At 41.6% G+C, this 13,211-nt stretch overlaps 1 protein-coding gene across 1 annotated transcript in view; it reads left to right on the top strand.

The window, feature by feature from the left end:
- Positions 1–13,211, top strand: part of LOC102017315 (low-density lipoprotein receptor-related protein 1-like) — a 70,573-nt gene that overhangs the window by 23,757 nt on the left and 33,605 nt on the right. The window contains exons 5-10 of the mRNA XM_013521487.1: positions 3,895–4,230; positions 6,127–6,240; positions 8,053–8,172; positions 8,552–8,791; positions 9,611–9,724; positions 10,924–11,043. Coding sequence (XP_013376941.1) covers positions 3,895–4,230; positions 6,127–6,240; positions 8,053–8,172; positions 8,552–8,791; positions 9,611–9,724; positions 10,924–11,043 — 1,044 coding nt within the window. The remainder of the gene's footprint in view (positions 1–3,894; positions 4,231–6,126; positions 6,241–8,052; positions 8,173–8,551; positions 8,792–9,610; positions 9,725–10,923; positions 11,044–13,211) is intronic.

Genomic DNA, 13,211 nt, shown 5'->3' with positions numbered 1-13,211 from the left:
AAAACTGGAGTATAATTTACTCTAGGACTATTTTTCCCCACTTATAAGCAATAGATCTTTCCCCATTTATAAGGAATAGAACTTTGGCATCTCTACCAAAAGTTTTATATTTATTGAAGTCTTTTCACTCATTCTGAAAGGGACACAAATGATTTCTAACTTTGTATGAGATTTGGGGATTATTTTCAACATCCCTACAGCTTTTCTTTCTCCACTTCCTGTCTTTGCTTTGCTTTGTGGGTTTCACCTTATGCATACATAACTAGGTCAGCCTCCTACCAACGAGACACCCTGTGCAGATGTCTGAATCTCTATGCAGATTTCTGAAATGATTTCTTGGCATAGATTTCTTCTCTTGGGACTGTATCCTGCAGATTCTAGCTTCTCCAGTGTCCCTGAATTCTGATCTCTGTCTTTTTAACTCAGCAACATTGCAATATCTATTTGAGGTTCTTCTCCCCGGATCCCAACTTGAGAATTGTCTCTAGGCAGAAAACCTGAGTAATGATCAGACAGTCATTTCCCTTCTCTCAGAGATCATAGTCCCAAACTGCCTGTTGTACAGTATCTGAAAATAATTATTTCATATATTTTATCTGAATTCTAATGGCTTATGACTGGTAGGCATTTGCAAATCCCGTTATTCCCCCATGGCTGCAGTTAGGGTTTTCCCCTATCTCCTTTATATTCCTGCATAGATGACATCTTCTCAGTGAGGTGTCTTGTGGCAAGGTTTTTTAAAAATGCAGCTCTCCCCACCAATTCTCCTCAGCACTTCTTACACCTGTTACATATTATATTTTCTTCACAAAAATTATAGCTCTAAGAAATGTATAAAACATTCTAGTTTATTTTGTTTATTATCTGTCTTTATTATTGCCCTCTCCTGCCAGCCCCATTTACAAGAATGAAAGTTTTCTTATATGTTTTGTCCACTGGGGATCTGTCATAGTTTGTTGCTGCTATAACAAATTTCTATGAACTTAACTTAGTGACTTAAACCCACAGAAATACATTATCTTACAATTCTAGAGGTCAAACATTTGAAATGTGTCTGAAGATAAGGTGTTAGCGGGCTTGGGCTGCTTCTTTTTCTCTAACTTCTAGAAGCTGCTCACATTTTTTTGTCTCATGATGCCCAGCTCACAAGTGCACCCTTTTGACCTCTGCTTTCACTGTGACCTTTCCTTCTCGAGCCTGTCCGTCTGCCCCTTTCCACATAAGGGATCTGGTAATTGCGTTGCTCCTACTCTGGTGAACTAGGATACTCTCATCTTCTTGGCCTTCATTTTTTTAATTTTATGGAGAAAAGGTAAAACAAAATTTCATAACAAGATGACAGGAGAATAACAATAGCTAATACATTGCATATTATTATCTTTAAAGTAGTTACTCCAAGGACAAGATATGGTAATAAAAAATTCTCCAATTAATATTAGCACAAACCTTCCTTTTCTATGAACTGAAACACTAATAGTATAACTAACTTGTATTTTTTCTTCCTTTTCCTTTCCTTCCTTTCCCCTTTCCCCCCTCCTAGTTCTTTTTTCCTTTTAAACAATTTCTTCCTATTTCACAATATCTATTTTACATTTTAGACCTTATTTACTCTTTCAGTTTCTCACACCAAGGAGACAATATGATGTTTACACATGTGAGTCTGGTTTCTTTCACTTATGAGTATGTTCTCAAGTTGTATCCATTTACCTATAAAAGTCTCAAGTTTTTCTTTGTGGCTGAGTAGTACACCACTGTATAAAAATAGCATGTCTTTTTTATTCATTCCTTGGTTGATGAGCATTTGAGTTGTTTCCAAGACTTGGCTGTCACAAATTGTGCTCCTATAAATATGGGTGCAAATATATCGCTGTATTACCATGCTTTTAGTTCTTCTGGGAAGATACCCAGAGGGGAATAGTTGGGTCCAAATGGAACCTCTAATCCTAGCTTTTTGAGAAATCTCCACACCGTTTTCCATCCCTATTGTTGTGCCCATTCCTATCCTTAATTTTAACACATCCACGAAGTGCTTTCTGTCCTGTAAGGTAACATTCTTAGGTTCTGGATATTAGGGTGTGGATTTTTTTACTGAATAGGAAAGTATTTTGGCTCACAAAGTAGATTTAAAAGTTAGAATGTCAAGTGTGGGGAAAGATGGAAGAAAAGACAATACACATGATTAAAAAGAATGAGGTCCAAGAATACAATAATTTAAAGACAAATATGAATGTCATTTAAATTACTTATTTGTATCACCAATATCTGTGGCTTCCTCTACTGGTATACTATTAAGAGCCAGTGCTGTTTATAACAGTAATAAAGTTATCATGTAAATGTACATATGTATGGACTGCATGTTTTGGCCTTGCAGAATTCACCTGTTGAAAATCTAGCCCCAATGGGACAGTATTAGAAGGTGGGGATTTTGTGCAGTAATTAAGTTAGAGATCAGGGCCCTTTTAGACAGAAGATCTTCTCCCTCCACCACTACCAGAGGACACAGTGAAAAGAAAGCTATCTGCAAATTAGAAGTGGAGTCCCACCAGATACTGTACCTGCCAGAATCTTAATCTTGGACTTCCTGGCTTCCAGAACTGCGACAAAAGATGTCTGCCGGTTATGCCATTCTGTTAATGGCAATTTGTTATAGCAGCCCAAACTATGACACTATATCATCTCATTTAGCTGAAATTTAAACCAAAGTCTATGAGACTCCCAAGCCTCACTACTTACCCTACCAGGCTTGATGCCTTCCTATGAGGGGAGCTAATCCACTAGTATAACAGTAGGTAGCTTTGCTGTGTTACTGAACACTACTAAACATCTGAAATAATCTGGTTCCAAAGAATTGACATTTCAGCAGAAGTTAATAATACCTGAGGAGAATCAGACAGGTCTTTTAAATTGGCTTGTGCAATCAGCACATAAAATAAATTTAGAGAAAACTTCAGAGTATAGAGCATTCTGATGATTTCAAGTGCAGTTTGATGGAACCATAGTGTACCTGATGAAGTATCATTTTTAAAAGAAATCTCTTGGACTATAGCGTTGCAAATAAAATCTGAGAAAGTATTTTGCAGTCCATTTTTCTGTTTCTATTTTTTCTAGTGTTTCTTTGCTGTGTTTCACCCCTAAAAACTTTAAATACTCATTGCCATTTCAACATAATCAATTCTAACTCATCACATTCTTTCCGAGAAACTGACATTCACCTCTCCTGGCAAGGGAGGAATGTCACAGCTTAGCTGAGAGAGACAGAGCGTGCTGTGCCCATGAGAAAATCTATCACAGACTCATCTCCATTATCTCAGTCCTAAATAGTGGTGCCTGAGTGGGGGGACCTCTGAGTTCTTCCAGTTCTGTAAGTCTAAAACCTCACGGGGATTGTATCTGACTGTAGTTGACATGGCTCAAACTCATCTCCTGGTCTGTGTCCAGTTGCCTAAAAGGAGAGTGACATTCTTCAGGGCTTTTGTTGTTGGTTAATCACCATCCTAAGAGGACTGAAGTCCCCAGAGCTGTGCCTAACCCCAGGTTGTGTTTCTGAACACTACTAAGCATCTAGTAGGTTAGGGAAGGTTAGGGAAGGCTTGATTTTGCCTTGGTGCGGAGCAGACGGGAGGCAGACAGTCAGTCCTCAAAGAGAACAGCCCCCAGGTTTGGGGCTGTTCGGCCCTTGCTTTTCAGTGTGAGGCCAGAGGACAAGCCACAGCGGCCTCAGCCAGGAGTGCAGGGGGCATAGACTTTGGGTCCTGCTCCAGACACGCGAAAGCAGAATCCCAGTTGGTTTGTGTGAATGTAAGCATCACTGATCACCCCTTGCTTCTCCTAAGTCAGGCAGAGCCAGGCCCTGACTGGTAAGCAGAGTGCTGCTTGTCCGCTGTCCCATTGCAGGGGTGGGGACACAGAGTCCCGGCCACTCCTCACCGCGGAGAGGCAGACGAGAGAGCCCCGCGATTTCCCCTGGCGGGCCCACGTCCTTCCCGGGCAGGTCACCCCGGAGTCCCCGACAGCGATTCGCACCCGGGTCCTTCCCACTCCCGCACTGTGCTGTCTCCAGCCCCCGCCCCAGGCGCACCGCGTTCTCGGCTCCTCCCTCAGGCGCTTTCCCCAGCGAGCGAGAGAGCGACCCGGCGCTCTGTCCCTCCCCAGCCATGCTCCGCCGCGCGCTCCTTCTCCTCCTGCCGCTGATGCTGGTCCAGTGGGGCAGCGCCGGCGGCCCCGGGGCTGGTAAGTGGGCGCGCTCGAGGAAGAGACCGTGCTTTTCCCTGCAGGGTGTGGCGGCGGGGGTCGCGGGATTTGTAGCGAACTTTTTCAGTATCTGCTGTGGCTCAATTGCTCGCTGGCGCAGAGGCTGTGGGGCAGGCGTGGAGGAGCTTGGGCGCTCTCCCCAGGGTTGTGCCCCGCGCTGCGCGGTGGCTGGGTACCCGGGTTGCAAGAGGGCGAAGATGAGCATCCTTAGGGGGGCCGCCCTAGAAGGGTCTCACCGCGCTTTCTAGACTTGCGGGAGGGTGGAGGGGAAACGGGTTCAGAGAAAGAAGTCGATGTCTTTCCTAAACTGCACCGCCTGGGAGGTGGGAAGGGAGCCCTATCCACCTCCATACCCCGGCCAGGCTCACCTCTCCCTCCCTTCTGGGCTCTTCTTTCTCCAAGTTCAGACCCGCTAAGATTCCTTTTCAAACCCTGATCTCTTTCTTGCCCTCCGCCCAGATTATATAGCCAGCCATATAGCCTCGTGGAGGGCCAAAACCTAGAAGGAAGTGGTGGCTCACCCCCAAAACAGACCAAAATAAAAGGGCAGGGACCTGAAGTGCAGCTAGGAAGCCCTCACACTTACTGATGCCACCTGGGTACCAGCAGATACCCACGCAGGGTTTGCCGAGAGCGGGTCCGGGGACGGCTGAGGCCTGAGATTCTCAAAGGGTGAAGTCTGTAGCTGGTGATTTGGCCAGACATAGGATGGGCCTAACGTCTGTGAAACATCTCCATGATTATTACTCCCCGGGACGGGTGTTCCTGACCTCCTGAACAGAAAAATGTTTGAAGTCATCTTAAACTTTTGAGGACTTTTTTCTTTCTTTGTCATGGTACTGTTAACTGTTTTGGAGGAGGTGTAAACACATAAATGCATTTCTTATATATTTACAGCAAGCACTTATCTAAACTTGAAATTTGAAATGAGCCTGCAGGTAATATGTAGAATCCATATGCATGTGTGGTCCCCCAACTGAAAATCACCAGGGCAAAATGTGGTTGAAGTTGTGGCTCACGTAATGGTGAGAGTCTTTGAAGGCTGGCTGCAACCCTAATTGGGAACCTTGGAGCAGGATCTGCTAGTAGAGGTGGCAAAAAGAGTTCATGCCTTGTGAACATTTATTTCATGCTTTGTGAGCAGGTACAGTGTCAGGCAGCTTTGTGCTCATTTATGAGCTGTAATTACAAAATATGGTGAATATATAAATTTAAAATTACTACAGCTAAAGACACATTTTAGTTAATTCCTCTCAAAACATTCCCCCTTGTGCTTCAGATATGCTTGTCTCAAACACACCTATCCCTTGCTGTTGCCATTTTCTGAAGCACTTCCAGAAGTCCTCTTTCACTTTTAGTTGCACTGTCATGGCTGTTTTGAAGTCCTGAATCCATTCAAAACACTAACCTTTCATGGTCATTTTGACTTTGGGGAAGACCAAGAAGATACATGGTTCCAGGTCTTGTGAATAAGGTGGATGGGCATGCACTATAAGGTTTTTATTTCACAGAAATCGCTGTTAACTTCTGAATTTGTAAGTGTTCATACTCAAGAGTGTTTGAGACTGAACAAAATTGGAAGAAGTAAGGAACCAGTGTCTTCTGCAGCAACAATGTGAATGTACCTCCACTGTGACAGGGAAACAAGGAGAGGTACAACGCATCCCCAGCAACAACTCTGTGACATCAGGAAAAAACTGGTTACCAAGGAATGTCACTAGTGAGTCCACATGATTTTGGTGATACTAAATCCCCCTAGGAGTTAGCTGAAGGAAGGTCTGTCAAAGTGACCTTTGCTTTTTACTCTGCAAAGGTGCTATCTGTCCCCCCAAAGCCAGGAACTCCCAAGCCCTGGTTTTTCATCATCCCATGCAGGTGGAAGAGAGTGCAACGTGACGCAGCAAGCTGCGTGTGGGGACAGATGCATCCCTGTGGCCTGGCTCTGCGACGGTGAGCAAGAGTGCCCTGATGGGACCGACGAGCAGTGTGGTAAGCACATTGCAAGACTGTACGATGAATCCAGCCCTGATTGCAGTTATGGGTGGAGCATCCCTAGTCTGAAAATCCAAAATGCTCCAAAATCCAAAAGTTTCTGAGTGCCAACATGGCATACAACGAGTGGAAAATTTTTCACTTTACTTCATGTGATGGGTCACAGTCAAAATGCAGATGCACTAAAAATGCTGCATAAGATTACCTTCAGGCTATGTATCTAAGGTGTACTGAAACATACACAAATTTGGGTTTAGATTTGGGTTCCCTCTCCAAGATATCATGTACATGCAAATATTTCAAAATTTTTTAAAATATGAAATATGAAACACTTCTGGTCCCAAGCCTTTAGATAAGGGGTCCTCAGTCCGTATTCCTTTATCAGCATCCATTCTTATGGCTTTTAATCTTCTAAGGTCTATTCAAACATGGTGAGTGTTCTGGGTTATTGCAGGCTCTGTTGGTAAACACGAGATGTGCCTACAGATGTTGGTAGCATTATTGTTATAATGAAGTCCTTACCTTCAATTTAGTACTAAGAGGGCTGTTACTCAAACCTAATTAAAGTTTCCTTTATAGAGAACCCCTGTAGGCCCTGAGGGCTTACTTTTATTGGCCCTGGTGTCTACAGTTTCTTTTCTATACACTTGACAAGATCAACTTTCTACTTAGAAATTTTATACAACCAAAAAATCACTCTGCAAATTGAACATAAAGGAAATTACAAATCCAGTGAAAGCTAAGTCAGCGATTTAGCAAATGTCTTGCTGAACTCAAGCTCAAGTTTTCTGTGTTCAGAGTGCTCAAAGTCCCTGAAAGGCCACCTGAGCACAAATATATGCAGAAAGCTTCTTAATAGATGACTCACATCCTTGTATCATGAGTATGGAAGGGATAAAAAAATCCTCATGAAAGGAAGAAAAAGCCACAGGTACTTAGTGAATGCTACATTCCTTTTCTGTACTCCACATGCATATTCTTTAGTGGTCATTTACTGTGACTACTTTAACCTGAAATATTTAATATTGAAACATGGTAGGGGATGGAGATGTATATCAATGGTAGAGCACACGTTTAGTATGCATGAGACCTTGGTGCAATCCCAAACACTAAAACAAAACAAAACAAAACCCAAGCATGTAGTATTATAGACTGGAATAAACATTTGTACTTGTAAAAATACCTTGTTATACCCCATGTAAATTGCATGCTAGCTTTCCAAACATTTTTGCTTTTCTCAAGTGGAAATACTTGATGATTGATCTGAAACAAAAACTAACAGTTCCCAGGCTGTTTTAGATGTTAATATAGCCTGAGACATCACAAGAATTCAAAAAAGTGAACCTCTAAAATTACCCTGGCCAATGCAGTGGCCACTAGCCACTTGTGGGGACTTACTTTTATTGACAAAATACTTTAAATTCAAATAAAATTTATATAAAATGAAATTCTATCATTTAAAGTGCTCAATAGTCATATGTGACTAGTAGCTTGACTTTAGGTAGAACAAGGTGAAATGTTTTGGTTGTCATAGAAAGATTTACTGGGCGATGGTGTTCTAGGATAGCAGTGAGGAAGATAAGCTTCATTGGGCTCCTGAGTGCCTGTGCCTTGGTAAGGTCCAGGTACTGTGCAACACTGCCAGCAGAAGCTTTTAAAAGTCGAGCAAGTTCAGGGTGGACTCAGGTGGCAGATTGGGAAGTCATTATTTCTTTGCTATTTAAAATACATAATATGCAACCCAAATTGAAAAGCTAAGAAACTCATCTTCCTGCCTGCTTCTTATTGAACTCTGCCACTGGCCTACAGAGGAACCGTGTGGGGGACACTTGCAAGCCTGGCAGTGTGACGATGGGACATGTATTGCCATCAGCTGGCTTTGTGATGGCGCCAGTGACTGCTTAGATGGCTCCGATGAGGTTAACTGTGGTATGTATAACTTACGCTTAATATCTCACCACCTTCTCTCTGTATTAGCGTGTATTAGCATCAACAGTATTAAGTGAAACAAGCAAGTCATTAAGAGACTTTATGCCATGTGTGCCAAACCTGGGTATTGCACTGATATTATCTAGTGTTGTAAGAGGCTTTATAACCCACTTCACTAATTTTTCAAAATACTAAACCTCAAGTAAAAGTGATTATTGGCTTTATTGACTTTGTGGTAAAAATTTAGTCTCCAATGGTTAGTCTCCCTTTAGTTCTCGGTTTTCTATAAACAGCCTATGAGGAAACCATAAATACTATGTGGAGAAGCAGATCTGTAGTGCAGCAGTTCTGTCTCACCATGCCAACTCCTGCCTTTCAGAGGGAATGACAGCATGTCCAGACCAAAAGGTCCAGTGTCCAGGGACATCTCGGTGCCTGGATGCTTGGGAACTCTGTGATGTCTATCAGGACTGTGAAGACGCGTTCAGCAATGCACATTGTCCCCAGAGCCACTGTCTAGCTGGGCAGTGGCAGTGCCAGAACAAGCTGTGTGTCATGGACAGCTGGAAGTGTGATGGTATCAACCACTGTGGTGACTCCTCGGATGAGGAAGGCTGTGGTGAGTCTGGCTTCCCTACTCATGCTTTAAGGGCGGTTTGGACTACGGGGGCTGCTTTATGCAAGATCATTTCAATTCCTACAACAGAGACTGCCATCCTATATTTAAAAATAGGATGTTTCATAGCAGTATCCCACATGGAGTTATCCATGAAAATGCAAAGCAGTGCTTGGATAGAAACTCCTGCAGTGGATACTCTGAGCATTACCTAGAATGTTCTCACTGTTTAATTATGGCAATCTGTAGAACACCAAACACAAGCCTGTGAAGGAAACCTACTGACAGATGATGCCCACCTGTGTGTAGTGAATATGGAAGGGGACAATTCCTCCTTAAGGGAGAACCTCCCTTCCAAAGAACTTGGCTAGTGTTACATTTCTCTTCTTGATTATATACACACAATTTAGTGATTCCTCTGCCTTCTTGGTAAACTATAACCCCATTTCATCTTTTGTACAGTTAACTCTGCAATATCTAATGAATTTAGGGCTACATTTTTACAATAAGGTGGATATCATTTTCTTAAGTGAATACTTTTCAAGGTCAAATGGTGACTGTAATATTACTTCAACTACAATTATTTAATACTAGACTACTCACTTTTAATACTGTTTCAGTTTAGTGCCCAGGTGTCTTGATGTTTTCGTGATCCAATCACAAGTGCTAATTCTCTAAAAGATTCTGTTTGAAACAAATAACTTTCCTGCTTTAAATTGCGATGGGTTTTAGAAATATTACCACTTTACCCACTCAAAATGTTGTCTATTTCTGCTCTACCACACAAGCATTAATGAAAAGAACGCTTATCTTCCTACACAGCTCTCTGTCCAGAAGGCACAGTTAGATGTGATGAAGGGAAGTGTGTTCGAGAATCTTCGATGTGTGATGGGGAGGCAGACTGTGCAGATGGTACCGATGAACCCACCACATGTGGTAAGAAACCAATAGCTTCGTTTAAGGTGGGAGGTGGGAAAGGAAGTTGAAGCAATTTAATGCCTTAGTTATCAGAGGGTTCTATTCTTTGAGAGGATGCTTGGATTACAGTTTGCATATTAACAATTATCTTTCAAAGATAGTCTCCTTATATTTTATAATTTCTACACCTTGGTTTTGGTCTTTTGAGTGTGAAAAAATAGTTAAAAAACATGTAAACCTGGAAGGCTAATCTCATTTTGTAGTATTAGAGAGACACCCTTGCTAAACATTTCAAACTGTACTGCTTCTGCAATTTTGGTATAAACCCAGGGATATGTATTTATCATTGTCAAGAGAAGATCCATATCTTCCATTTAAGCTTAACCATCTATAACAGTGCTACTCAAATCAGACTGACTCAGAGCTTCTGCTATAGGAACTCTTGCAGACCACAGTGCAAACAATTTTTTATATACATTCAACAAGTTCAAATTTATAACTTTGCAAATTGAGTACAAAGAAAGCTACAAAGCTGATAGAAGCCAAGGTAATCATTTGGCAATTGCCTTACTGACTGAGAAGCGAATCATTTATTTAAGGTAAAATACAGAATACTCTAAAGATGTAACAGAGAAAGTCTCCAGAAGGAATTTTTTTGTGGCAAGGAGGGAGCAACATCTTTGACTTCCTGATCCTTCTTGTTCTCACTACCAGATTCACTGCTGGTTCTGGTGGGGAAAAGGGAAAGTGAGATCCTTCCCCACGTCAATTTGTCATCTCTTTCCTAACTTCTTCCCAAACTCTGATCTTAAATGTGTATGATGAAAGCTCTTTAGTACTGTTAAAGACTTTCAAAGAATTGTTGTACTAAAGGAAAGCAAATAAGACACGCAAAAAGCATAAAAATAAGATGAAGTATATGTAGGTTTCTGGTCCTATATAGACAATTCATTAGGACTCATAACCAGCAGTTGAAATTGTCCAGACTCTTTCCCTGGGAAGAAATGTGGCTTTCCCACCCCCAGGATTCCTTAATTTCTCTCTTCCCTAGGCCTCCCCACAGCTCCACATTCCTAGGCCTGAGTGGTAGGTCAGAGGTTGTCCATAAGTAGTTATGTTCCTGGGATAGGTATAGAAGGGACTTGGTACACATTTGCTTTTAAAATGATGTATCTCCGCTGTGTTCAGCCCTTTTGACAGCTTCTCTGTCTCTACAGGCAAAAATTGCTCTGTGGTAAATGCAGGTTGTGAGGGGCTGTGCAGAGACACCACCTGGGGTGCCCAGTGCTCCTGTGGGTCAGGGTGGCAGCTGCAGCCTGATGGGAGGAGCTGTGCAGGTCAGAACGCATTGCACTTGCCTTTTAAAAACATTTTTATTGTGGTAACATATATGTAATGTAAGTTTTACCAGTTTAGCCATGTTAAGTGTGCCGTTCATTGGCCTTCAGTATACTTATAATGTCTTGCAACCATTCTCCTCCCTTCCCTTCAATCCTTCTTCTCCTCACTCTTTACTTTTTTCCTTTTAAGGCTGAATAATTCTATTGCATGTATATACCGCATTTTGTTTACCTGTGTTATCTGTGATAGAATGGACTTTTAGCTATTGTGAGTAATACTGCTATGAATATTGGTATGCAGATATCTGTTTGAATCCCTCCCTTCAATCTTGCGTTTATTTCAGAAGTGGAACTGCTGGATCATATAGTAATTCTATATTTAACTTTTTGAGGAACAAGCAAAAAATTACTGTTTATTATTTCTGCCAGGGTTCTAGTTTCTCCATATTTTTGCTAATGCTTTTATGATCCTATTTTGTGAGAATTCTAGGTCAGCTATTGCCTAATGGGAAAAGGTGAAGTTTAGCATCTTCCCATTATGGAACTTAAAGGGTTTCTGTCATGGAATAAATACACCTGTGTCTTCACTGTTATACCTAAGGTCCCTAGCAGGGCATCAGGACTTATTCTAACATTAGAGCTCATTGTATAGTTATCCTTGTTTGCTCCTACTGCCTGACCTTCTTCAAGTTACCTGATCCTCCAAATCTCATTTCTCCCATTTGTAAAATGAGATTAAGCTGCCAGAATGACTAAACTAAATTTCACATATCTTTGCTTTGGAGTAATAATTTGAAAAAGTTATGGCTGTTACACTGTAACACTTACCTACAAAAAATACAGGATTCTATTTGGGGTTAAAATGTGACTAGAAGGGTAGGCCCTGGCTTAAAATGTAGGTTACCCTGAGCCTTGTTAAGAATTTCTACTCAGTAGCACTGTAATCTTCCCTACTCAAAAAAGATATAAGAAAAAAATATATTGATTTATTAGGTACTGTGAAATTATGTTCTATAGGATTTTTACACTAAGAATTCATCAATAATTGTTCTGTTTTTATATTTAAGTTTTATGATTTTAATTGTTTTAATAATAATTTTACTAATTAAATAAAATCAATAATTTAGTTTATTATATATATTAATTCTTCATTAGAAGTATGAAGTCAGTACATGGTCATGACCCTTAGAACAGTCTGGATCTGGTACATTTTCCAGGTCAGAGTCCTGCAGTGTCCTTAGGTTTCTGACCCATTGCAGGACTTGTCTAGCCACTGAGCTTGATTGTAACCAGATATTGATTATTCTTCTCCTGGGACGGTGTCTTGGTTACTTTTTTCTCATTGCTGAGACAAAGTACCTAATGCCCAAAATTAAGGAAGACAAAGTTTATTAACCTCACTGTTTGTGGAGGTTTCAGTCCATAATCAGCTGGCTCCAAGGCAGAGTGGCATCTCACAAGGGCAACACTTCAAGGTGGCAGAAGACAACAAGAGCTGCAAGAGCACAAATCCGGGGGAGAGGGAAACAAGCCTCTTTTCCTCCCTTAGACTGTAAGCAGGCTACCCCCACCCAGGGGGCGTGTAGCACTCGCATAATCTCCTTGTTCTCCTCTTGCACAGGCTCATTATGAATACAAAGTAAGGACCCTGACCCCCTGCTCAGTCAGTTAGCTTTCTAAACTTCTCAAATTGACACAGTGAACAACATCCCAGGCATGTCCTTTTACCCCAGGATGTAGAACTGCTGAATCACTTAGCCAAGCCTCTGGATTCCTCAAGTTGACACAGTGTATCAACCATAACAGATGGAAAAGCATTATTTCAGTTTAAGGCCCTGTGGATTTGGAGGAAAGGTGTTTCCTTAGCAATGCAACCAATAAACCATATTCCTTCCTGCTCAATTGGTCATTTAATCAGTTTCTCTTAGTTTTGTGACACACCAGGTCCCAGCCATGAGACTCTGAGAAAAGATTGCACTTTATCTCAATTGTGGCAGTTAGAGCTTGGGGCTTAAGCCTTTGCTATATTTCCACAATGTCAGCGGAGAACTCTGAAATAGACCCTGGATGGTAGGCAAGTGACACATCCCAGGAATGCTGCTAGGATATCATGGATCAGTGTTCCATACCAGCTAAACATCTGGGGTCCTTATACTGAAATTTCT

Source organism: Chinchilla lanigera, unplaced genomic scaffold, assembly GCF_000276665.1.
Source record: "Chinchilla lanigera isolate Chin_1 unplaced genomic scaffold, ChiLan1.0 scaffold00062, whole genome shotgun sequence".
Lineage (NCBI taxonomy): Eukaryota > Metazoa > Chordata > Mammalia > Rodentia > Chinchillidae > Chinchilla > Chinchilla lanigera.
Note: the sequence above shows the minus strand (reverse complement) of the source record. Positions and strands in the feature narration are given on the sequence as shown.